Here is a 24,264-nt window from a genome sequence, read left to right on the forward strand (position 1 = left end):
TTGATGGCATACCTGTTGTAATATCAAGCTAATTGTTTTACAGTTACTCTATTTTTATGGCTGTTTTTATGCTACTTTGTGGGTTCCTGGTCAACAGCTGGTTGGAGACTGTGTGAACAGAATGCTGGACTAGTTGGACCTTTGGTCTGATCCAGCATCAGGGCTCTTCTTAGGTTCTTACTCTGAGGGAGAGGCTACTAAATTCACTAAGATGGCACATTGTTTTAACTGTTTTAATTGTTTTTACTGCTTTTAAATAATATAGTGTTTTAACATGGTTCATGGCTTAATTTGTTTTTAGCGGTGTATATTTATTGTTTTATACTGTATGCTTATATCTGTACGCCGCCCTGAGATCCTAATGATATAGGGTGGGATACAAGTGTTTTAAATAAATAAATAAATAAATAAATAAAACTATTAATCTAATATGGGCATCTAATATTAATCTAATTTTTGGTGCCCCAACTGCATAATCAAGCACCTATTGTTTGGATTCCTTTCATCATCATCATCATCATCATCATCAATTCAGTGCCAGTGTGATAGATGATAGCACTCTTCAAATACTTGAAAGGTTGTCACACAGAGGAAGGCCAGGATCTCTTCTCGATCCTCCCAGAGTGCAGGACACGGAATAACGGGCTCAAGTTAAAGGAAGCCAGATTCCAGCTGGACATCAGGAAAAACTTCCTGACTGTTAGAGCAGGACGACAATGGAACCAGTTACCTAGGGAGGTTGTGGGCTCTCCCACACTAGAGGCATTGAAGAGGCAGCTGGACAACCATCTGTCAGAGGGGTTTGAGGTAGATTCCTGCATTGAGCAGGGGGTTGGACTTGATTGCCTTTTAGGCCCGTTCCAACTCTACTATTATTTGTTTATTTATTTATTTATTACATTTCTATACCGCCCAATAGCCGGAGCTATTCTATGATTCTATGATTCTATAATCATCATCAACTACTAATGAACCAAATGTCAATTTCTGATGGCCTGGCACTTCTGTCTCCTATCTGGGAAACCCCAAATATAAGATGACTTTTAACTACTCTCATGCTAAGAGGTCAGTTTATATTACAATAAGCTATTGGCATCTCATTCTTTTTATCCAGAATACTCTTGGGGGCATTTAATTGGGACAAATATGAAAGATTTGCGTGATCTATCACACTGGCACTTGATTTATATTTTGAGTCGAAAAACATATTATTGCATACAGTTGAGGTCGATTCACATGATCTCTTCATTATGTGATTACTGTTACTGTCACAGAAATATTGAACTGAGCCATATTCCACTAGGGTCACCCAAGCTTCACCATAAGCCCTTGGTTTATCCTTCTAGCTAAGAGGATCTCACGTCTGAATGGTTTAGCGGAAGGCCTGCTTGCCAAAAATTCAGAACCGCTGCTTCCACGCACATGCGCACTCACATAGATACCTAAAAGTGACGTCACCACAAACTGAATTGGGCAGATTCAGAATCTGGGTTAATGGTTTGGAGCAACATGCCAGAGTTCCCATAATAGTGTGACGAGAGGGTTAAATGCTTCCTCCAGCAAACAGCAACTGATAATGTATGTATAGCATGAGACAGATACTTGGAGACATGCACCATACCTGCTGACTTCAGCTTCTCTCAAACACAGTGGTGTGTGTGTGTGTGTGTGTGTGTGTGTGTGTGTTTCCCCCTCCTGTTGCTTTTAAAAGAGAGCAATTTTTCAAGTTTATACCAAATGTCACTCTATTTCATTTCCAAATATAATCTCTGGGAGAGAAGGTTTGCGCTCCCCGTTTTCAATCTCTAAAGTTAATACATGAATTTATATTCTTTTCTCCCACTCGCTCTCCTAAATTAAGAGGCGTAATTACCAGAAGCGCTTGCTACAAATGAATAAACTGCCAAGGGAGGAGGACCAGACACCACTGCCTGCCTGCAGCAGCTGCCCCCCTCCCTACCAGCCCCCCACTTCCCTCCTCCTGTCCCCCCAGGATTCTGCTTAGGAGGCAGTTTCTGTGTTTCCCATTAGCGGCCTTTGCTCCCCTCCAAGGGTCCGTGATATGCAGCCCCTCCCCACATCTTGGGAGCCATAAAAATACAAAACCGCTTCAGATTGATCAAGAAGCCCACACTGACTGCAGGCATCATTCCTTCCCACATAACCTTTCCTCTTTGTCAAAACACCAGGCATCCATTGGTTACTGCTAACTGCAAGATCTGTGATCCCTCAAGCATTTGGTTCCACGTTTGTCCTCCTCCTCTTCCATCGTCAAACTCTCTCATAAAATAAGAAAGGTGCGGGGGGTGGGGGTGGGGGAGTATCAGCTATTGCGATAATCAGATTCAGCAATTCTGCAGCACATTCTTTGGCAGCCGTTTACTGGTCCGTCCGATCCAAGAGCTCTTTCCTCTTGGCATCCTGTTTTTGCTTCTTCTGCCTTTTTTTCTCCCCGTGGGGCTTTGTGATACTCAAGGCAGAACCTGGCAACCAATGGGCCCCAGTGCGAAGAGACAACGCCATACGAAACGTTGGGCACCCACAATGCCTTGCAGTTGCAGGGGGAAAATCGGGGCGCCAGGAATTTGGGTAAATAGTAAACGTTGCTGTAGCACATTTCAACCAGTGCTTCACATCCGTCATATCTCAGGCATCCTTACAGCTTTGGCTCACCAACCAGCTTATTAGCCGTAATTGGCTCTATATTAGCAAAACTGAGAGGGCTGCTCTCAGCAACCTGGCAGACTGTATGCTGTGTGGTGCTGTTCGGGATGCAACCGTGGCCAATGTGAGATGTTGGCAATGGCATGGGCAGGGGAAGGGACCTTAAAGTTTCTTGCCTATAGAAAGTGCAGCATGGATGATTTAGGTTATGCTGGAGAATGACAGCAAAGAGCCATAAGATCATAGGAAGCTGCCTCATACCAGATCAGGGTAGAATCATAGAAGAGTAGAGTTGGAAGGGGCCTATCAGGCGACCGAGTCCAACCACCTGCATTAAAGGAATCCACATTAAAGCCTACCTGACAGATGGTTGTCCAGTTGCCTCTTGAAGGCCTCTAGTGTGGGAGAGCCCACCATCTCCCTAGGTCATTGGTGCCATTGTCATAGTGCTCTAACAGTCAAGAAGTTTTTCTTGATGTCCAGCCAGAATCTAGCTTCTAACTTGAGCCCATCTAACTTGAGCCCATTATTCTGTGTCTTTCACTCTGGGCTCACCGAGAAGAGATCCTGGCCCTCCTCTAGCCCAGTATTGTTCCAGCCTGAGGGCCAAACTCGGCAAAATGCCTTTTGATTGCCAAGACAATTGTCAACGGGGCAAGTTATCCTTTAGTTTTTAAAGCAAACAGTGAATCCCAATCAGGATCTTGGTGAGAGGAGTAGAGGGGTGTTAACCCATTGTTCCCATCTGTGGTCCTGATCGGGGTCCCCCCACCTCCACTGCTCCTGTTTGCATTTGGGGCGGGGAAGCTTCAATCGGCACAAATGGAGAAATTCTCCCCCCTTGTAAATAGCAGGCAGGGGAGGGGGATACGATCTGGATTGGAACTGCAGTGGGGGACAAAGAGTCAAGGTTCCCCTTGCGCCCCTACCAGGATCCTGATTGGGTTCAGGGGCTCTGCACCTGCATCCACAGATTTGATAACTGTGTGAATAGCGAGGTCTTCCATGTCACCTACAGTTAGTTTCTTTTAACTGGAGGCCTCAGTAGTGGAACTTGGGTCCTTCCTGCAGAACGTATGCAGTACAGCCCATCACCAGGGTCTTCACGGCTAAGCCAAACTATATGCATTTATCTTTGCCCCCTTTCCTTGTATAAGAAAAGAGCGAACATGGATTTTCTCTCCTTCCCTTGACTGTACTCCCATCTCATTTGGCCTGTAATGCATTACCAAGGCCACTCAAAAGCAATTTGTTGATTCCAGTCACAACGGCACAAGAGGAGATACCTGAGCCAAGTCACTCTCAAATTCCAAGTCTCTCGCCAAGTCACTCGCAAATTCATCTAAATCCACATTAATTGGCTGTAACCATATCAGAACCCTTCAAGTCCTACTCTGTCACTTTCCCCTAGTAGGCATTTCTTTTAATTGCTACAGGAAGGTTCCTCTCAGTGAAGTGAAGCACAAGAAAGCTAATGTCTACAAAGAGTGAATATATTTTTAAGTAATTATGTATTAGCTGTGGACATTTCTCTTCCAGTAACCCTGGCAAGGAACATAGCAACTGAACTACAGTTACTTACTCCGAAGTTGACAAAAGTTGTCGCATCCAGTAATCAGATACCCCATATGAAGTAACTGAAGAGAGACATCTCTTTAAAGGTTGGGGGGTACGTGTGTATGCATGTGTGATGTAGAAACAGAGATGTAAAATTTCCGGAAGTTTTGAAGCCATGGGAAAAAAACGTTTTTTTCCGTGGGGGGGGGGGGGGGTTGGAAAAAAATTGAAATTTTCGGGAAAATTGAAATAATGCAATATTAGCACTTTTTACAGATTGAAAGTCACTTTGTTACTTTAGGAACATAAAATGTAATTATGTCCAAGTTGGTTTGGCATAAAATCATTACATTTGGTATATTAAAACTAGTGTATTCAAACAATTATTACAAATTTAATTTACTTTTTAAACTTTTTTTTGGTAACAAATGGAGCTACAAGCTCCTGAACTGTTAGGAACACCTTTGGTTCTGCCAGTTTATGAGGAGCAGGCAAAAAAACAATTTTAGAAAAACAACAACTGAAGAAACCACCAACATTAGTAACAAAGGAAATAATTTATGTCTCTGCTAGTCCTCCAGTGTCAAGACATAAAGCCTCCATTCCCATAAAAAGAACTGACAAAAAAGGGGGGAGGGGAACGACACACCAAGATTCAATGAATATGCATGAAATTTAATCAGACTAATTTTCTGACCTATAGCTATCAGTATTAATTTCAGTCTCTGCTTCCATGGAAGTGCTGCCCCCTAGAGGCAGAAATGCATCTTGCTCTTGCATTTGAGAGTTGTAGTCTCAGTTTGCAACCTAGGACTTGCTTGTCCTTGGTGCACAGACATTGTAATAATCGGATACTGTACAGTTTTTAGAAATCATTTGGGGAAGTAAATATCTGAACACCTTGTCTTAAACATTTTATTCATCATGCTAAAATAAAACATCCCGTAATCTGTTTTTTCTTCATTTTTTCCAATTTTTTGGAAACCCCCCCCAAAAAGGCTTTGGAAAAATTGGAAAAAAACCTGGGTTTTTTTCTGAATTTCCCCGGTTTTTTTCCGGGCCTTCACATCTCTAGTGAGAAATTCAAGCTAAACTGTCTTGCGCACACACAGCTAAAGCAAGTTAACCATGAATGTATTTGTGAATTACCCAGAGAGCTTTGGCTTTTGGACGGTATAGAAATGTAAGAAATAAATGCACACCTCTGAACACACTGTTGAAAGTGCTTCATTGTAAGATAATGTCATTATAATTGAAACTCCATTGCAGTTAAGCACACGTGCATTTATGGGTGTGCGTACATGCAACAGAGTTGTTCTGCCTTCCCGGTGTCCATCTCCCTGTATGTCCTAAGGCTGCAACCCTCTGCATCCCAGGGTTAAGTTCCACAGCTGAGGCACAGGGAGCACAAGAGCAAGAGAAAGCAATTATTCTGTTGTTTTACTGTTGCAGGGCCTTTAAAGATGTTCTAAGCTACTGTCAAAATATGTGTTGGACGGGGAGGAGTATTTCTGGTGCACCCAGCCAAAGGGTTCTGCTTTTAATGGCTTTCGGAGGTTTAGCAAATGGTTAAAAGAAAAGAAATAGAGGTTGACCTGGAATGCTAAATTCTCACAAATAGAGGGCCCGTGCATTTTCAGACCTGTTTTTAACATGTTTATTAATAAAAACAGGTTAAACAGTGAGATCAAGCTATTTAAGATAGTTACTTTAAAAGCAGACCGGAGCGCTAGACAATCTCATAGCACTTGTCCATTGTGCGGCAAACTGGCTGATGAAATTCACTGTTGTTAGGAACAAAATGGTTCCTATTGGATAAAATAACCCCAGTTTTACCCCCCAAATTTAGATTAGGTATTACTGTTCAAGAAATGCTGTGGAGACATTGTGCATAGTACCCTGGAAGCACTAGATGCAAAAAAAAAGAAAGAAAGCAAATGGGGCAGGAAAAATAATTAGGAACAGTAACGCATATTAAATCCATCTTAATGCCTCTAGAAATGAATGGATCTTACACACCTTCAATGCAGCATGTAATTTCAATTCTAGAAATGAGTGGCTCTTACACACCTTTAATACAGTGTAATTCAGGTCATCTAATGAAAGATATTGTAGACAGGGGAGCACACAATGGTATGAGGAATCTCACTTGCCGCCAATACTATAACTAAGCTCAAAACCAGGGATTAGATAAATTCACAGAGCACCCCTTGTGAAGTTTAGTGGGTCACTAGAAATTACCAGAGTGTGGAAGTAGATAAGGGGTGAAATAGTCTGTGAATATCCTCTGCCATTATTTCATCAGTTTGCTAGAAAGCTAGCAGCTTGCGTATAAGTCATCAGAAGGTGTTACGGATCACTCTGTCCTCACTTTATCCACAGTTTCTTCTGGCTAAAGCTGTTCCTCTACCAAAAAACTTAAACTTCCTGCCACTACAAAGCCCTTTTAGCCTCTGTCCCTGATCATGGGCCTTGCTTCTCACCATCTGCTAATAGCTTGGTTCTTCGCAGACCTAACTATTGCCCTCAGCTTCTGTCACTACTTCCTTCATGAGTGTTGACATTCTGTGTCTGCCTATACATCCCAGGATGCCAGTTTTGGTTCTCCCCTTCTTACTAGCGATCCAGGCACATCAAAGAAGAACATAAGATCATGGGGAGACATCCCCCCCCCTTCAAAATACTAGAAGCCAATGCGGTCATCCCATGAAGCTGATTAGTCGGAGATTCAGGGCAGATAAAAGGAAGAACTTCATCACAGAACACATAGTTTAACAATGGAATTTGCTACCACAAGATGTAGTGATGGCCACTGCCATGGCACCAACCTCACCCAGAAGGCCTTGCCTAACACACCCTTCCCAAGCCAAGCGCCACCTCTTGAAAAGCCTGAGGAAAGGGTAAAAACAACACAACCTTTCCCCTATATGTGAGGGAACAACGTAAAGGGTTTTGGCAAATAGGTTCTATTGTTGAGGTACTGAACTGCAGGTGTATGTTAGATGTTTTTACACTGTGTAACATAGCAGGTAATAAATCCGAGCTGAACACAAAGTAAAGTTTATTGAAATTTAACAAAACTTTAGTATTTCAATTTAGCTCAAACCTGCATATTTTTATATTTAAAACAACAACCCCAAGTCCCTTAAAATTCTATCTCTTCTCACTCCTCACACCAACCACTCTCACGAAGCACAAGCCAGAGTAAAACTCCCAGACTAAAACCGAACCTCAAAACTAAAACCAAACTAAACTCACAATCCCCTGAACCAACCAATTTATACTCCTCCTGCCCCCTCTTTCGCTGCATCACTAGCCACACCCACTCAGTCAAACATTCCGCACTCGCTAGACATACAAACTCCAGACATACCTAAGGGACAGAAAGGTGGATATCTCCACAGTCACCAGTGCAGATGGTTTTAAAAGGGGGTTAGATAAATTCCTGGAGGAGAAGGCTATCAATGGCTACTAGTCCTGGTAGCTATGCGCTACCCCCAGTAACAGAGGCAGGTGGAAGAGCTCACCCTTGATGGAACAGTGTCTCTCCCCTGAAGCCATACCTTAATGGCGACTATCTTAAATGAGTATGACGAGACCAGGCTGGAGCTATTGACAGCCATTCTCAAATCCAAACCAGGAGACTGTGTTTTCTCTCTCAGGGCCCTCATGGGTTCAGTTGTTGGAACAGAAACTATAAGGAAAGCAATGTTCAGGCTCTAGATGTTTGGAATTTCTTCAGCTGGAGAGAGAATGGAAAATATCAGTATATGGTGTAACTAGCTTGGTGAGGCCTACTCAAGAATTTCCCGGCACATTCCGAAAACGGTGCTGCTTGGTCAAAACGCTTATTCTTGCTTTAGTTTTACGCATGCATCAAAGCTTTTGACATGACGCATGGATGTGCCCTTAGTTATGTCATATAAGGGCCTTGGCCGATGTGAAGGATGGACTCTCTACAACCGTTTTTCATTGCAGCAGTTAGAAGCGGGGCTGGTCCTGAGCAGCGCAGCGCCGTCAAGCGGTTCATTCAGTCAGTGAGATTGGCAAGTCGTTCATCGTGGTCGGCTTCTAATTTGTCCAAAGGTGTAATTCTGTAAATGATCAACTGGTGCTTTCATGTTCAAATTTAATACCAATTCCCCGTGAAGACTTCCATTTGTAAAACAGTTCTGTATATAATAACCCCTTTAGGCCAGTTTGCTTTTAAACTGAGAAGCCTGCTGCCTTTTTGCCACATCTAGAAGAAGGTGGGAATTTCAACTGTATTAGAATCATAGAATCGTAGAATAGTAGAGTTGGAAGGGGCCTACAAGGCCATCGAGTCCAACCCCCTGCTCAATGTAGGAATCCACCTCAAAGCATCCATGACAGATGGTTGTCCAGCTGCCTCTTGAAGGCTTCTAGTGTGGAAGAGCCCACGACCTCCCTAGGTCATGGGTTCCATTGTCGTACTGCTCTAACAGTCAGGAAGTTTTTCCTGATGTCCAGCCGGAATCTGACTCCTGTAACTTCAGCCCATTATTCTGTGTCCTGCACTCTAGGAGGATCGAGAAGAGATCCTGGCCCTCCTCTGTGTGACAACCTTTTAAGTATTTGAAGAGTGCTATCATGTCTCCCCTCAATCTTCTCTTCTCCAGGCTAAACATGCCCAGTTCTTTCAATCTCTCCTCATAGAGCTTTGTTTCCAGATCATCCTGGTTGCCTTCCTCTGAACACGCTCCAGCTTGTCTCCTTCTTTACTTCCGTTAAAGAGCACTAATGCTAATACGTTTTCCTCCGGCACTCGCATGCATACAGACTGTTCTTTCTCGTACGTACATGCATGTACACTTTCATAATACCCCCTGCCCTTCTACTATAAACACACAATCGCAAGCCACAGCACAAGCTATTACTAACCCTTTCCTTTTTCCTCTAAAAGGAGCCAGCAGCAATTTATCTGCTCATGTCAAGAGAGCAGGTGGCAGTTGGACTCAAGGCTGAGGCTGCTTAGCCAATGATAAATAGCCTATTTACTGGCGCTGCATCTTCGGGTGCTGTCCTCACACCGACCAGAGAGCAGCACAAAACTATAATAACAAACCTCATTGCATCCTTCGGAGGAATGGGAAGGCAAAGCATATAATAAATGGCTTTGTGCTAGAAGGGTGGGATGGAATTGAACGTTCCCTGCCTGGCCCTCCTGGTGCCGTGGAATTCACGGCCCTGGAATTATCTAGCACACCTGCTTTATCCTGGCCATCTGTGACCGGCTATGCTAGGAAAGAGAGAAGTGCGGTAATCAGAAAATTGAGGGAAACATTTCCTACTGTGATAATCTTATCGGCTGGCCAATGCGAATTAACTTTCCTTCCCCCAATGTGAGGATGCAGGTGCACCCCCGCCCCCCCCCCAATATCATTGTGTCTGGATTTAGAAAGCAACCAGAGGTTAGATTTTGGCTGAAATATCCTGAAACCCCCGTTGTTGGTTTGTTGGTTTAGCATTTTGAGTCTGCCTTTTAGGGCATAGCCTTCACAAAACATTACATGCTTTAAGACACATGAAAATGGTCAGACCTGACCACAGTGTGCAGTTTAAGAGAACAGCTTGTATGGTAAGCCTAAGCCAATCCACAGAGATTTTTGTAAAATACACAAAGCCAGCAGTACAGTCAGGACAATGTGACCCAGAACAGGCACATTTTCAAGGCCTGCACTGGAGAGGCCCATGTGTGGATCATTTAGAAGGGAACTCCATATTAGATGGGTGAAATATTCCCATTCCATCTAACTAGGCTGTTTCCCTTAGCTGAACAGGTTTGCCCGACCAAGTAGCTATATGGTAAGACCCCACTCAACAACAGATTTATAAATCCTAGCTGAGTGTTTGAGGCTTCAAGAATAATGTATGTGTTGTGATCCCTGAGGTATCCTCAATCCAGGCAATACAGAGTGGCACTACAAAATATATATTTATTGCTCAAATATATAAATATATACTTATTGCTCAACATCTCACTATTTACAACATTCTAACTCACATTAGTTCTAGTTTCTTATCTCAAAGAAACATCTTGATTTAAACAGGAGCTTCACACCCCGGCATGGATCCTGTCCTTAACCCCAGGAGGGCCTCTGCCTAACCCAGCCAGGTTTACTGCTGACTTCAAAACCACCCAGCTGTAGAACTATCCCTTTCTGAGTAAAGGAGTTTTTCATGGAACTAAGTAGCCCACCTGCAGCGATCTCCAATCTTGTCCCAGTTGCAAGAACACACGTTGCCTCTCAAGCTAGCTCATAACACATATGAGCTCAACCACATTGCACTCACAGTTAGCACACACTGATTATAATGAATAGCACTCCTATGAAGTGCACTGAATTTTTGTCAACACTACACATTGCATTCATGCTTTGTGAAACCTAGAAGACCCTATCCCTCATGCCTGGCACCATAATCGATGTTGTTGGCAGGCAGATGAGGAGAGTCTTTGAAATCTTAACAAATGGACAGGATTGTGTGGGTGAAGGCAGTCCTTAACCTTCCCCCCAAACCTTTCGCCCGTGTGTGTTTAGATGACAGAAGGGATCCTTAGTGATGTTCCTTTTCTGCACTGTATGCTCTACCGGTAACGTCTCCATGTCTTCTGTATCTGTCTCGTGTAAGCATCCAACGTACGACTGCAGTTCCATTTCTGACTACTTGCTTCTCCTAGACTCGCTTGTTCAGTTATCAACAAGTTCCCCTTTTCCCACCTGTCGTTCTTGCCTTGTCTAATGTAGCCAAAAATATTAGTACAATCTGGCTGCACTTGGACCCAAACTTACGGTATGGAATTAGGATTCCATGTGAGTCTCGTCAGTAGAGTTGAAGGATACTGTATGCTAATGCCTCATCTCCCCTGGTGCCGAAGACCGAGACCGGTGTGTGTTTTTGGTTTGCATCTCTAATTAGGGCAGTGCATGCTCGTTATTTTCCTAGGTGTGCAGGAAGTGCTTCATTTTACTCCGTATATTTTTTAAAGAGATGGCAGATGGAAACAGAGGGTAAAAGAAGTAGTAAAGACATACCTGCAGAAAGACTACATCTGTGCAAAGACCTGGCTGGGATGAGAGGATGGAATGGGGTTGAAAGATCGCTTAACATTTTAATACGCATGTCCTAAAACCGAGTGTAATATTTGGGCAAGCCAAAACATGCCCACCTATCAGGGCAGGCAGAAGAAGTTCCTTTAGAGCAGCCTTCCTCAACCTGGGGCGCTCCGGATGTGTTGGACTGCATCTCCCAGAATGGAAGTTGTAGTCCAACACATCCGGAGCACCCCAGGTTGAGGAAGGCTGCTTTAGAGCTTAATCCTTCAGTAGCTGGAACTGTGCCGTAATGCCTGGCTCTCCCTTTACGGTCACAAGGGAAGAGAGATGGAGCAGTTTGGTGGGCCCCACCCATGCCTAGGAAACAGGACATTTTATTTCAGTGCAGCACCAGTTTGAGGGCCTCTGGTTATCTGTTTTTATTGTGGCTAACGATGCCGCCGGTCTTGACACAGCATAGATCTTGCAATCCCTGGAAGAGACACTAATGGGATAAATTAAGCTTGAGATAAATTACGTTCTGAGCAAATCCTTCTCCTCTTGTTATCCAATAGTGTAGTGTGTGGCCGTCTGTTATTTTCTGATGCTACACAATAAGGGTGTGTCTGTGAGGGAAAAAATGCACCAAATAGTGTGAGCACAAAAGAGGCAAGCTCTGGTACTTAGGAAATTCAAATATATATTTTTTAATTTGTATCCAAAGGTGCTCAACGTTTCGGACAGGGAGTCCTTCATCAGGAGGTATAACAATTCAAAATAAACAAGTTAAAAGAGAAAAGAGAAAAGAGGAACAACACCCAAAAACTAAGTTACATTCTTTGAAAAATCGTTTTGTGAATCACAACTATTCTTGTATATAAGATTTGTTGTTATCAGAAAATTGCATGAAAGAATCCCAGCCTTTGTACCTGACTTTTGAACTGTAATATCTGTTCATTATGAATAACAAGCTACAATATCTACCCTTGACAAGGTATAAAGGCTGGAAATTTCCCATGCAATTTTCTGGTAACAACAAATCTTATATACAAGAACAGTTGTGTTTCCCAAAACAATTTTTCAAAGAATGTAACTTAGGCCTTTGCTAGACCTACCGTTAAATCCGCGCCGGAGGAGGGGAGAGCCCGCGATGCAACTATTGTGGGCTGTTGTGGTAGTCCAGACATCAAGAGCGACGAGCTCGAGAGAGCCGTCGCGTCCGCCATTTTTAAATTTTTTAAAGGGGCGATGCGCACGAACGCTCATGTGCTCAGGTAAGGTTTTTTTTTTTTTTAAAAAAAAATTAACTGGATTTTCTTGGTCCCCCCACCCTGCCCCCAATGGGCGCAGCGCTCCTGGGGAGTGGTGCGCCCCGTGCGCGGCTTCTCCCAGCTCCGCGCAAGTAATTGCGCGGAGCCGGGAAAAGCCGCAGAACGGGCCACACGCTCGCAGTCTCGGGCTTAGCCCAAGGCTGTGAAAAACCAGGGCCAAAGACTAGGCTAATATTCTAGGGCCAGGCAGGGTTGACCCCTGCCTGATCCAGGGATCCCCTGTGCATCATCTGGACGCACAGGGACGATCCCGGGTATCACCCCCGGGATATAGCCTGGTCTAGCAAAGGCCTAAATTTCTGGGGGTTGTTCCTCTTTCCTCTTTTAACTTGTTTATTTTGAATTGTTTTAGCTCCTGATGAAGGACTCCCTGTCTGAAATGTTGAGCACCTTTGGATACAAATAAAAAAATATTTTATACGAATTCTCTAAGCACCAGAGCTTGTCTCTTTTGCGCCCACGCTGTACAATAACACCAGGAAAGTGTCTTCTGCCTGCCACGTGATGGTGCTTACTCTACCAGGAGATGGTGCTTATTCAAATTTCAGACTCACTCCTTATTGGTACAATTTCCCTTTTAGTTTTGTGATTGCCATCAAACTGTCTTCTCTCTTGCATATATGTATACTTCCGATAATGTAGCTGTGATCTGGGGAGACGTCGAAGGATGATGGGGAAAACCCAAACCCAAACTTGTATCATTTGTACTTATTTTGCAGCTGGAGGTAGAGCTACAGATGCTGAAGAGCCAGGCATCGACCACAGATCCAAGCATCTTCATCGCTGGAGAGGAGGTGAATGCGCTGAGGTGAGCATCCTCTCCTCTCCTCTATGCTGCTGGGGAGAAGGGACGGGGCTAAGCTCTTCTAATTAGGAAATTTGTCTTCTAAGAAGAAATAAAATTCCTTGCTGATAGGGTTGTGAGCTTTAATCGGTGTGATTAATTAACTAAACTTTAATCACAGATTAAAATTTCTCTCCTGACTAATTGGCAAGTGGAAAGTGAGCAAAGAGCAGAGAACCCTTGAAGAGTTTGCCAACCTATAGGCTGTTCAGGCACCATGGCTCTCCTTTGTATTTCTAGTGATTAAAAAGGCACTTGTTTTTGTTTATTTGCTTGTCCATTCATTTAAAATATGTATAACTTGCCTTTCTGCCCCAAGCCAGCCTAAAGCTAAGCAAGCCGATCTCCCAAGGGAGGTCCACAACTAGGGTGCTGTCACAGAAAAGGCCCTGCCCTGTGTCTTCATCAACCAAACTTCTCTTGATGGTGGAACATATCATAGGGCCTCTAAGGAATGTTGTGAAGTCTGGGCAGGTTGACATGGGAGGGGTGATTTTCCAGATATCCTGGCCCCAAACCTTTTAGGGCTTTTTGAGTAAGAACTAGCACATTAAATTGAGCCGAGAAACCAATGTGAAAGCCTGGGTAGTTGGTAGAAGACTGTTATATCGTCTACAAAGCACACCCTAGAAAGCAGTCTAGCTGCCTCATTAGATGCACTTTCTGAAAGCTCTTTGAAGCCAGCCCCGCATTGCAGTAATTTAAACAGGACATGATTAAGGCGTGGATGAGATCCACCTTCTCCAAGAAGGGGCATGGTGGGCACATTGGCTGAAGCTGGGCAAAGATGCTTCTGATCACAGCAGCCAACTGAATCTCCAAGAGCAATGTCATGTCCAGAAGCTCTCCTACTTGATTCTTTAGAAAGAGTGCAAAACCCTGTATTCCCAATCCTGGATTGGTTTGTGTACTGACCAAGCAGAGCCTTCACTTTGTTTAGATTGAGTTTCAATTTGTTAGTCCACATCCAATCCATCACTGAATCTAAGCATTAGTTTGGGACTTTCACAACCTCCTTGGCATCAGTTGAAAAAGAGATCCAGAGCTGTGTTTCAGCAGCATAATGCTGAGGCCCAACCCCCTAGATGACCTCCTCCAGTAGTGTCATATAGATGCTAAGCATGGGGGACGAGTCTCCTCCGGCAGGCTATTCCACAGTCTAGGAGCAGCAGAAGAGAAGGTCCTCTGGGTAATGGCTGCCAGTCTAGTCTTTGCTGACTGAAGTAGATTCTTCCCAGAGGACCTGAGTGTGTGGGGCAGATTGTACGGGAGAAGGCGACCCTGCAGGTAGCCTGGACCCAAACCATGTAGGGCTTTAAAGGTAATGACCAACACTTTATACTTCGCCTGGAAACTAATTGGCAGCCAGTGAAGAGATTTTAAGACTGGTGTAATGTGGTCACTCCTCTATGTACCGGTGACCAACCTGGCTGCCATATTTTGAACTAGGATCCTTTCTGAATCCTAAAAAGGGTTTCTGAGACCTGTTTAGAGGCTTTTAATGCTTACACTATATTTCAGCCTATCCCAACCTGCTGTCCAGCAGATGTGGTTGTGATTTTCTTTTCTATTTGCTGTTTGGGTCACATCTCTCCCCCACCCACCCCTTCACTCTCCTGTACATTGCTGTGGCTTCTTCATCGCTTATTCCTTGCATTTACTTCCCTCTCTGTGGAACCAGCCTGACTGTTTGTTTTTTTGATTTTTACTCGCTGCCTGCCTTTTAAACAGGGGATCTGTCGGCATCCGTGTAGGAATGGGCTTGGAATCTGTCTTTCCTTTTTCCTTTTTCCTTTTTGACACTGATGTGCTTCCAGCAGAAAAAAATAGTCCCCCTAGTGTGCTGTTGCAGATGGCAGAGGTATACATGTTGTGATTGAATAAGAGAGAAGTTATAAAACAGCCTTCCAGCGGAGGGTAGAGAAGCCCTTATAAAAGCAAAGGTACAACTAGATAACCCTTGATTCTGTTATTAAAGCTTCTACAGCTCCCTTTCCAAGACAGGTATACCAATAACTGAACAGCAGCAGCAACAAAACATTTGGACACATAGTTGCTTTAATTTAAGAAAAAAAAAGAACCTGTGACAAAGCCCAATAGATCTGTGATGACTTACATTTGCATTCTGAGATGATGGGGAACTTTGGTCCCGGTTTCCTTCGCTCTTAATTCTTTATGCTTTCCGTGTTGCTATTTTTAAAGGACTGCTTTTCTCTGAAGGCATGAATGAAAGATTTTGGAGAAGAAAAAAAGAAAAGAAAAGAAACAAAACCCCCTAAAACTACACATTTTGCCCTTGTAGCTGATTGCATTTGGAAAAGTTATTCTTAATGTATAATGTGCTCTAGGCGAGCAGCGCAAGGTTTCAGTCGGTTTTAAATGAAAGACGAACAATCCGGCAAAAACGGGCGCTGCGTTGTGCTCGGTCGTCCCAGTAGAGCACAGCTTCAAAACCAGACACAGAGACCATCTCTGCTTTGCTTTATAGCTGTGGGATACATTGGCCGGAGATCAATCAATCGATCGATCGATCGATCTACTATGTATTTAGAGGTCATTCTTCATTTCTACCACTCCTCTCGTTATAAGCTGACTCAAGTGAACGTTTGGTACTGATAACTCAGCTCTGCCATGGGACTGATATCAATGAGTGTGTTTACCCTGGCATGCCAGAACAACGCCAGTTGAATTCTTTTAGCAGAACAACGGCGCAACTGTAAAGTTGGGGAGGTTGCACAATTGAATAGTGCAAATTTCGGTATCTGGGTTGTGCAAATTGCAGTATTTGGACTGTGCAAAGTTTGGACATTTGGCACTGAGAACCTCGTGATATAGGGCAGGATACAGATGGTTAAATAAATAAATAAATAGAATGACAGATGTGAACACGGGCAGTGAAGTTTTAGGAGCAGGTTCAGTCAGAAGAAGAGGTAAGCGTGTTGCTTGCAGAATTTCTGAACTTCTCTGTGGAGTTGCGCATAGCTTTACCCATCCAGATGATGTTGGACTCCAGTCCCCATCAGCCCCAGCCAGCCTGACCAATGGTTACGGGTGATGGAGGTGATAGTTCATCAACACAGGTTCCCCACCCTATTGCAGAGATAATTGAGCTAATATCACTGAAATGGTTTGACGCTATATGAGGCCGTGTCCCATCTGTCTTCCTGTATTGCCCTATCAGCAATCAATATTTGTAAATGACCTGCCTTCTCGCCCTCTAAAAAAATGAAGCTTGGGGCACGATCCTGTGCATGTTTAGACAGAAATAAGACTTATTTCTGTCTAAATATGCGTAGGATTTGCACCCTTAGAATATTAAAGAAAGCAAAGAGGGTCTACATTTCCCCTTCCTTTCTCAAACATGGTATGCACAACACCACCCAAAAGTTCAAAGATTCTGCGAGCAACATGTTTACCTCTTCCTCTGATTGATATGGTGCTGCTCTATCAGTAGAACCAGGCTTCTGTTCTTGGCCTCTGGGAGCTGGAGGGATTCGGAATACATATTTCTCCCCATGACTTTCCAGATCTTTTAGTATGGACTACGGCATCTTCCCCATGCAAGACGATCTCCAGTCTCTTTATTTCCCCCTCCAAAGCCCATTACTCAGTGTTTATCTCCATTGAGCAGCATTTGCCATTCGTTAGGCAACAACGTCAAGGACAGTAGGAATTTCATGTACTCCAGGGCTTGATGGCATAGCTGATGCCTTCAGAGAGTCAAAAGGAAACGATTTGTCCCCTTCGCTCCTCTCCCTCCTTTCGCCCTCTACCTTGAAGAGAGGCATAGTTCACAAATGCCACTTGCAACAAAACCCTGTCTCCAGTGACCTCTTGAGTAACCTGAGCACCTAGGAAAATATTCAATCATATTTCATGTATTTTTGTTTTTGGGGGGAGGGGGTTCTTTCAGAATCATTTGATTGGCAGTCAACTCTATAGTCAAATAAAGAAGGAAAAAAACGGAGCTGCCAGCTACAGATTTACAGATTTTTGCTTTGGCCCTAAAGATCGCAGAAGTTTGGACGCGAGGCAGGGATACTTTTGCTCTTCTTATTTCACCACCAGAAGAAAAGAATTGAGTGACACACATGCCTGAATTTCGGGTACCCAATTGGATGCTCCTGTTCAGCCGGAGCACAAATATGGAGGAAAGGCAGATAGGGAAGATTCCTTGCTCACCTGTGTCTCGGGTGGCCTGCTTTATTTGTCTCTTTTAATCACTACGCATAGCGGTTTAAAGGCTGAACGATGAACAAAGTGGTCCCTAATTCAAACCTCGCCTCTACCAGCTTTAGGCAAGCCACTAGCCTTCCAATCTCATCCCCCGCCCTCCACAAAACTGCACAGTGAGACTAGCAATGCTGTATGTATACATCTTTATCAGATCCTGGCTTTCAATCCAATGATTCTCCGGGCGGCCTACAAAAGGCTGTGATAATACAACCTCTTCGCCTTCTCTCACACAGCACCCACCCACACACCTCTTGGTCCCCTGGCTGATGTCAGAATGTGTTAGTTCTGCAGTCTCAGGGCAATTGTCACTTGTAGCTAAGTATTTCGTGTGTGACAGAGACAAGAGAAGCCAGCTCCCTGCAGTGCTCTTCCGTTCTCTAATGGATGGGACCAGGCTGGTCTTCTGCTCCGTGTGATGTTCCTCCTGAGATGGGGCGTGCAGCCTCCCTTCAGTCCTGCGCTGACTGCAGTCCCCGGGGCAACTAACACTGACCTATCCTACAGAGTTGTTATCAGGATTGCGGAGAGAAGATATATGAGAAGCATTCTGCACGCACGAAAGCGCTATTCAGTTGCTAAGCATGAATGTAAAGTTGGACCATTCCAGCCAATCCCAATCACTTAAATCTGAAGGCTGTGGCCACAGGATCCGACGCACCGGGGGACAATTCATTGTGTTTGCATTCCTTTGCTGCACGCAGCTCCGTCACAAATTCGCTCTGGCAGAAAACAGGTGGAAAAAGAACACAAACTCTTGCAAATTGGAAAGAGGGAAAAGAAATCTCCTCTGGCTTGAGAGAGCGTTATTTCTGCCGCAATTTCTTGTCATGTGCCTTGATGTTTCGTTAACCTCTGGTGCCACCAGGCTCCTTGCTTGTCTGGAGCTGGCTGGCCCCTTTCACTTAAACCACTCTGCCGAAGAATTCCTGAAGAAGCCTTATTAGAGGCTCAAAAGTAAGAAGGACCCTGTGCCTTTTGGTGTCTTCCATGTAGACCTTGCGGTTAAACACTCACTTTTGAAAAAAACAAATGCAGAAATGGGATGACAAAGGCGCCCATGTTAATCCCTCAAATCTGTATTCACGTCCTGTGCGTGAGGGCTTTTAAAAAATCTTTTGTCTCCTTTTTACTTTAATATGGAAAGTAAAATTTCCCTTGGAAGCTTGAAAGACTTTATCTGTTCTGCCCCCCCTCCCCTTCCTCACGAGAACAAAGCTCTCTTTTCATCAAACCTTTTATAACGTTAAATGTGAAATTCTCTTCCAACATTATTACTTCTGAGGAGACGACAAATGCAATATTAACACTGTCGGTCCCTCACCTAAACCCTGGCTCCCATAAAGCATATTAGCGGTATTTTGCCATCCTTGAATGGCCAGGGGCCGATTCGGCATTTGGTTTTGTTGCACTGCCAAGCCCAAATTTACAGAGTGACAAGTTGTACCTGGCTGCTGCTGCTGAAAACCAGGTGGGCTGGTTTTATGGTGGGTGTGCGTACATCACTAAAGACTTTTGTAGTACCAGGTAAAGGGGGCCTCTTCAGCTGGAACAAATCTTAACTTTTTCTTTCTGCTGTTCTCAAACAACAACTCGAGTAAATCCTAAATGTTGTGTATGGATTTAGTGACTGAGTAGAGTTTCCGTAATTTGAAAGAAAGTCATGTTCATGCCAATGTCTATTAGTCACACTTGCTGGAAGTTTCACTGCTCTGCTCCCCATCTTGCTGCTCTTTGGAACACTGTGTTGTCCCCGCATACAGGCTTGTTGCTTTTCCTCTCTCAGTTCCGTTCAGTGCTCCTGTGTTTGGCCACAGCATTTTAAACAAAAAAACAGGCCTGTTTGCAAATCGGAAGATTATATCAAGCGTTCTTCCACCATCTGCATTTCTCGCAAGACTGATGTTTACTTGGATTGTGGCTACTGAAATGTTTGTGATATAGCAGTGAACAACAGTGTTTTTTCAGCCTGTTTTGGGTAACTTTAGCTTCTCTGCAATGAGATCTGTTGATGCTGAAGACCACCGACACTCTCACTCACACACACACACACACACACACACACACACACACACACACGCTGTAGGCACGAATTGGCTGTTGCCTAGGACATAATCTCAGTTCATGCAGAATTATGGGGAGCCCCATAGTGCCCTGTCATCGTTGTTGTTGTCGTCGTCGTCATCATCATCATCATCATCATCATCATCATCTCTTTCTCGCCCATGGTGGTTTTTCTAGACGGACATGACGGTCATTGCCAAGTCATGCTGTCTTTTACAGATTCAGGAATTTCCTGACAATTGAGCGTGTTTTAAGTATGACTGCTTTCTGGATGTTGGTGTACATGTATTTTGGTAGGCCCAGTTTCTGAAGGTTTTCTGTATAGTTTTTTGATGTGATGCCAGTGACTGATGCGACTAATGGAATAATAATGAACTTTTTCCTGTTGCCATAGTTCTTTGACTTCCATAGCCAGTGGTGTATATTTTCCTCCCTTTTCCTCTTCCTTTTCAACAACATTTTTGTCATTCGGTATTGCTATGTTGTTGAGGTATGTGTATTTTTCTTTTTTGTCTATGACCGTTATGTCTGGTCGGTTGCAAGGTATTGTTTTGTCAGTATGAATTGTTCTGTCCCAGTATATTTTATGATCTGCATTTTCTTCATCATCATTATTATTATTATTATTATTATTATTATTATTATTATTATTTCTATACCACCCATAGCCAAAGCTCTCTGGATGGCTTACAAAAAAATTAAAAGATTAGAAAAACTCTGTACGGAATTTAAAGCCATAAAAACATACAACAGGCAATATATACAAAGATAACATAATCTAAAAACAACTTTGAGCAATCAGCCGAACCTAAAAAAAACACAGATCTGGGATCGATTAACTGAGAGTATGCCCTAAAGCACAATCCAGAATATTCTCCAATGGTTTGGGTTCCATGGTAGATGTGTTCAAGGACTTGGGTGGACAAATTCATGTGGGTAGGGTTCCTGCGTTCATGCACTGGAGACCTATGAAAAGCACACTGGTAGTAGCTCAAATAGCCAATCACAGTGCTCTTAGGCAACGGACCTGTTAGTGCAGCTGAGGTGTTCACGTACCTTATTCAGAATGTAACCACTGAGGATACAGTCAAGAAATTTGATCCTAACATAGATGATCAAAGTGGAATAGAGAACAGAAAAGCTGGAAGATTTTCTCTCTTGAGGGCTAGGGTGCTATACATCAGGAAGAGTTCATCACCTTGCTTGGGACCATGGTTGCCAGATCTAAGACTTCAGAAAGAAGGGATATTCAGTCATTGCATGGTCTGAAATAAGGGGTGGTCATTATCACCACCCAGAGGGCTTTTGATGTTGTGTAGTAAGCAATATGCAATAACACCAAGAGAGAAGCCTCTTTTTCTTCTTTGGACTGCTTGCATGTGGGTTTCTTGCTTCTTATAAAATGATCCTTTATGGTAAGATTCGGATGTGGGTTTCCTCCCCCGCCCACATCTCCCCCACACATACTTTAATGTGATATATATACGAAAATCTCAGGAGGCTAAACTCCTAGAAAAACAGATACACAGCTTGGAGTAGAGGCAGCATGGCTGAGATCTTGCCTCCGAGCTAAAACACTCTCAGAGGGCCATGGAGGTGCCTTGAAATGCTGCATTTTTATGCCTTCAGAGCCTGCTTTTCTGGATAATTTTAATTTCAATTACATCTGTTGCAGAAAAAGCCTTCAAGGGATCCGAAGCAATCTTCGCAGCTGAAATTCTTGTTCATGTTTTCAACCGTCGAGGCCTTTTAAAAAAGTGCCTCATAATTAATTTTTTGTGTAGTCTTCAGTGATGTAGCTGCAGTATAATTTGAGCCACAGTACTGCAGTACTTGGTCATACAATGTCTTCTGCTTAGCCCTAGAACACATGAAATAATAGTGAAGGAGAAAGCAGAGCCAGTGTAGAATGCCTGTTGCCTCTTGGTCATAAGAGCCTATCTTGATATAACTGCACTTGGGATGTCAGGTCACTGCACCCCAAAAAGGAAATAATAGAGCTGGAAAAGTTGTAGAAAACAAATACACTAAAAATGATCAAGGGGCTGGAACTACTCCCCTGTGAAATAGAAAATAAAATAAAAAAGGATGTTTGGAGCGTTTTAGCTTAGAAAACCTGTGAGGAAGCAGGGACATCGTAGAAGTGCATAAAATTATGCATGCTCTGGAAGAAGCAGGTAGGGAAATGTTAACCTCTGTTTCTCATAGTACTACAACCAGGGCTCATCCCCTGAAGCTGAGTGGTAGGAGTTTCATAATAGAGAAGAAGATGTATTTATTCACATTGAACGTAGAGCCAGTGTGGTGTAGTGGCTAAAGTGTCGGACTGGGAATCAGGAGATCCGGGTTCTAGTCCCCACTTGGCCATGGAAACCGACTGGGTGACTTTGGGCCAGTCGCAGACTCTCAGCCCAACCTACCTCACAGGTTTGTTGTTGTGAGGATAACATGGATAGGAGGAGGATTATGTACGCCACCTTGGGTTCTTTGGAGGAAAAAAAGGTGGGATATAAATGCAACAATAAATAAATAGTTAAACTATGGGATCCCTTGTCACAAGATGTGGTGATGGCCACCAACTTTGATGGCTTTAAAGGGGATTAGAAAAAACCCAGGGTCATCAAAGGCAGCAGAATGGTGGGAAATACAGGGCAGACAAAAAGATATGGTTCTTTGCACACTTAACAAATGGAATTTGCTACCCCAAGATACGGTGGTGACCACTAACAGATGATTCTGAAAGCATATTAAGCAAATTCACGGAGGACATGAGTAGCAAAGGCAGTTACTCATGATGCAGTATGGTACCTTTTGGATCAGAGGTAACCTGCACCTGGTTACCAGTTGCTGGGGAACGTGAGTGGGTCGGTTCTATTGTGCTCATGTTCTGCTTGTGGGCTTCTCAGAGGCATCTGGTTGGCCCCTGCTGGAAACAGGACGCTGGACTAGAGAAGTGTTTTGCTTCACCTAGCAGTGCTCTTCTTGTGTTGTTGTGAACGCTATATAATTTTAGAAATTAAGCACTAAACACAAATCTCCAGCAAGTATGGGGAGGGGCCTTTCCTTCCAGATGTGGAGGGACAAGGCCAAGACGTCCTTGAGAAATCCCCCCTCTCCCGGTTTGATTATTCTTGCCATGGAAGGGGTGAAAGTGGCTCTCTTGTGGTTTGGAAGCAACACAACTTTTCTGCCAAAAGTGGTACAGTAAAAATATAAACCATCTAGCGATTCAGATGACTGATTTTTCATGAAGTTATAGCTAGAAAATCTTGCTCGGCTCTCCCAGAAAGCTTGCTTAACCCGACTTCGCTGGCAAACAGGCTTTGCGGGTTAAAATGGGATTTTCAATCCCATTTAAACAACAACAGCAACAACAACAACTGAACATGTGCTTAAATACACTTAAACACACAAGGAATCCTGTTCCAAGTTTCTGTTGTTTAGTTTACCCTCCTAGTAGCCAATCTGCCTCCCATATCTGGAAGCTGCAAAAAACGGGAGGCAAGCTGGCTGCTAAGGTAGATTAGACCAACATTCCCCAGCCTGGTGCTAGTGCTGGTTGTGGGAACTGTAGTCCTGGACAGCTGGAGGACACCACGTTTGGGAAAGCTGGTTTTAGAGTGTGGGCTTATAGACAAAGGACCCACCTCTCTTAACTTCTAAGCAGTTGAAATAGTTATTGACAGGAGGCAAAATTGAGAGATTTTCATGGGTGATCTGTCCCATGGGAAGGGTCAATGACTTCTTCAATATATTATGGCTCTTGAGAGGGGAGCAAGAACTTGTGTGGGACTTCTACAAGGAGATCCACACCTTGCTTACCTCTTGCCGGTTCAAGAAACTTGAGGCAGAGATGGGAGAAGTCAGGGTGGGGGAGAAGTCCTCTATTGACCCAAGGCTGGAAATGTCCTCTGGCCACATGTGATACACATTACTCACAATATCTCTTTATGGTTGCCTCTCACCGATGAGCCTAATTGTAGCAAAGGTAAGAATATTAAGGATTTCAGTATGTCATTTCCCCCTCCTAGATTAAAGATTGAGGAACTGGAGACTGAACGGGGCCAGTTAGAAGAGAAGAACAAGTCTCTGGAGATGAAGCTGGAACAGATAGCCCTTCAGGTAAGGACTTAGGAAGCTGAATAAAGATGCCTACAGGCTTTGGTTGGGTTTGTTGGTCCAGAATTTGCTGTCTTCCACCTGGGGAATAATGTTCAAGAAGCTGAGTTCATCCTACACTCTTCTGCTTTTCATAATGACGTTGCAACGGGCGTTTCTCAGGAAGATATTTTTTGCCCCGTAACATTGGAATTCTTTTCTGTTATTTGGGTAAGTGGATACTGTTGCATTCAGAGGAACAAGATGCTTAGAAATAAGAATCTGGATGCAGACTAAGTTTAATAGATGTAGAGGATAATTTTGTGAGTCTTTCTTTGCAGACAGCCACAAGCCGAGTCCTGTTCTTCCTTCCAGAATCCCCCTTGCCTGGACAATCCATGTTTGTCCTTTGGCCTGT

General features: G+C 43.7%; 1 protein-coding gene across 1 annotated transcript in view; it reads left to right on the forward strand.

Annotated features, from left to right (window-relative positions):
• MAD1L1 (mitotic arrest deficient 1 like 1) overlaps nucleotides 1-24,264 on the forward strand; it is a 466,163-nt gene that overhangs the window by 208,553 nt on the left and 233,346 nt on the right. The window contains exons 14-15 of the mRNA XM_063143631.1: nucleotides 13,327-13,415; nucleotides 23,780-23,870. Coding sequence (XP_062999701.1) covers nucleotides 13,327-13,415; nucleotides 23,780-23,870 — 180 coding nt within the window. The remainder of the gene's footprint in view (nucleotides 1-13,326; nucleotides 13,416-23,779; nucleotides 23,871-24,264) is intronic.

The sequence above is a fragment of the Elgaria multicarinata genome, chromosome 17 (genome assembly GCF_023053635.1).
Source record: "Elgaria multicarinata webbii isolate HBS135686 ecotype San Diego chromosome 17, rElgMul1.1.pri, whole genome shotgun sequence".
Classification (NCBI taxonomy): Eukaryota; Metazoa; Chordata; class Lepidosauria; order Squamata; family Anguidae; genus Elgaria; species Elgaria multicarinata.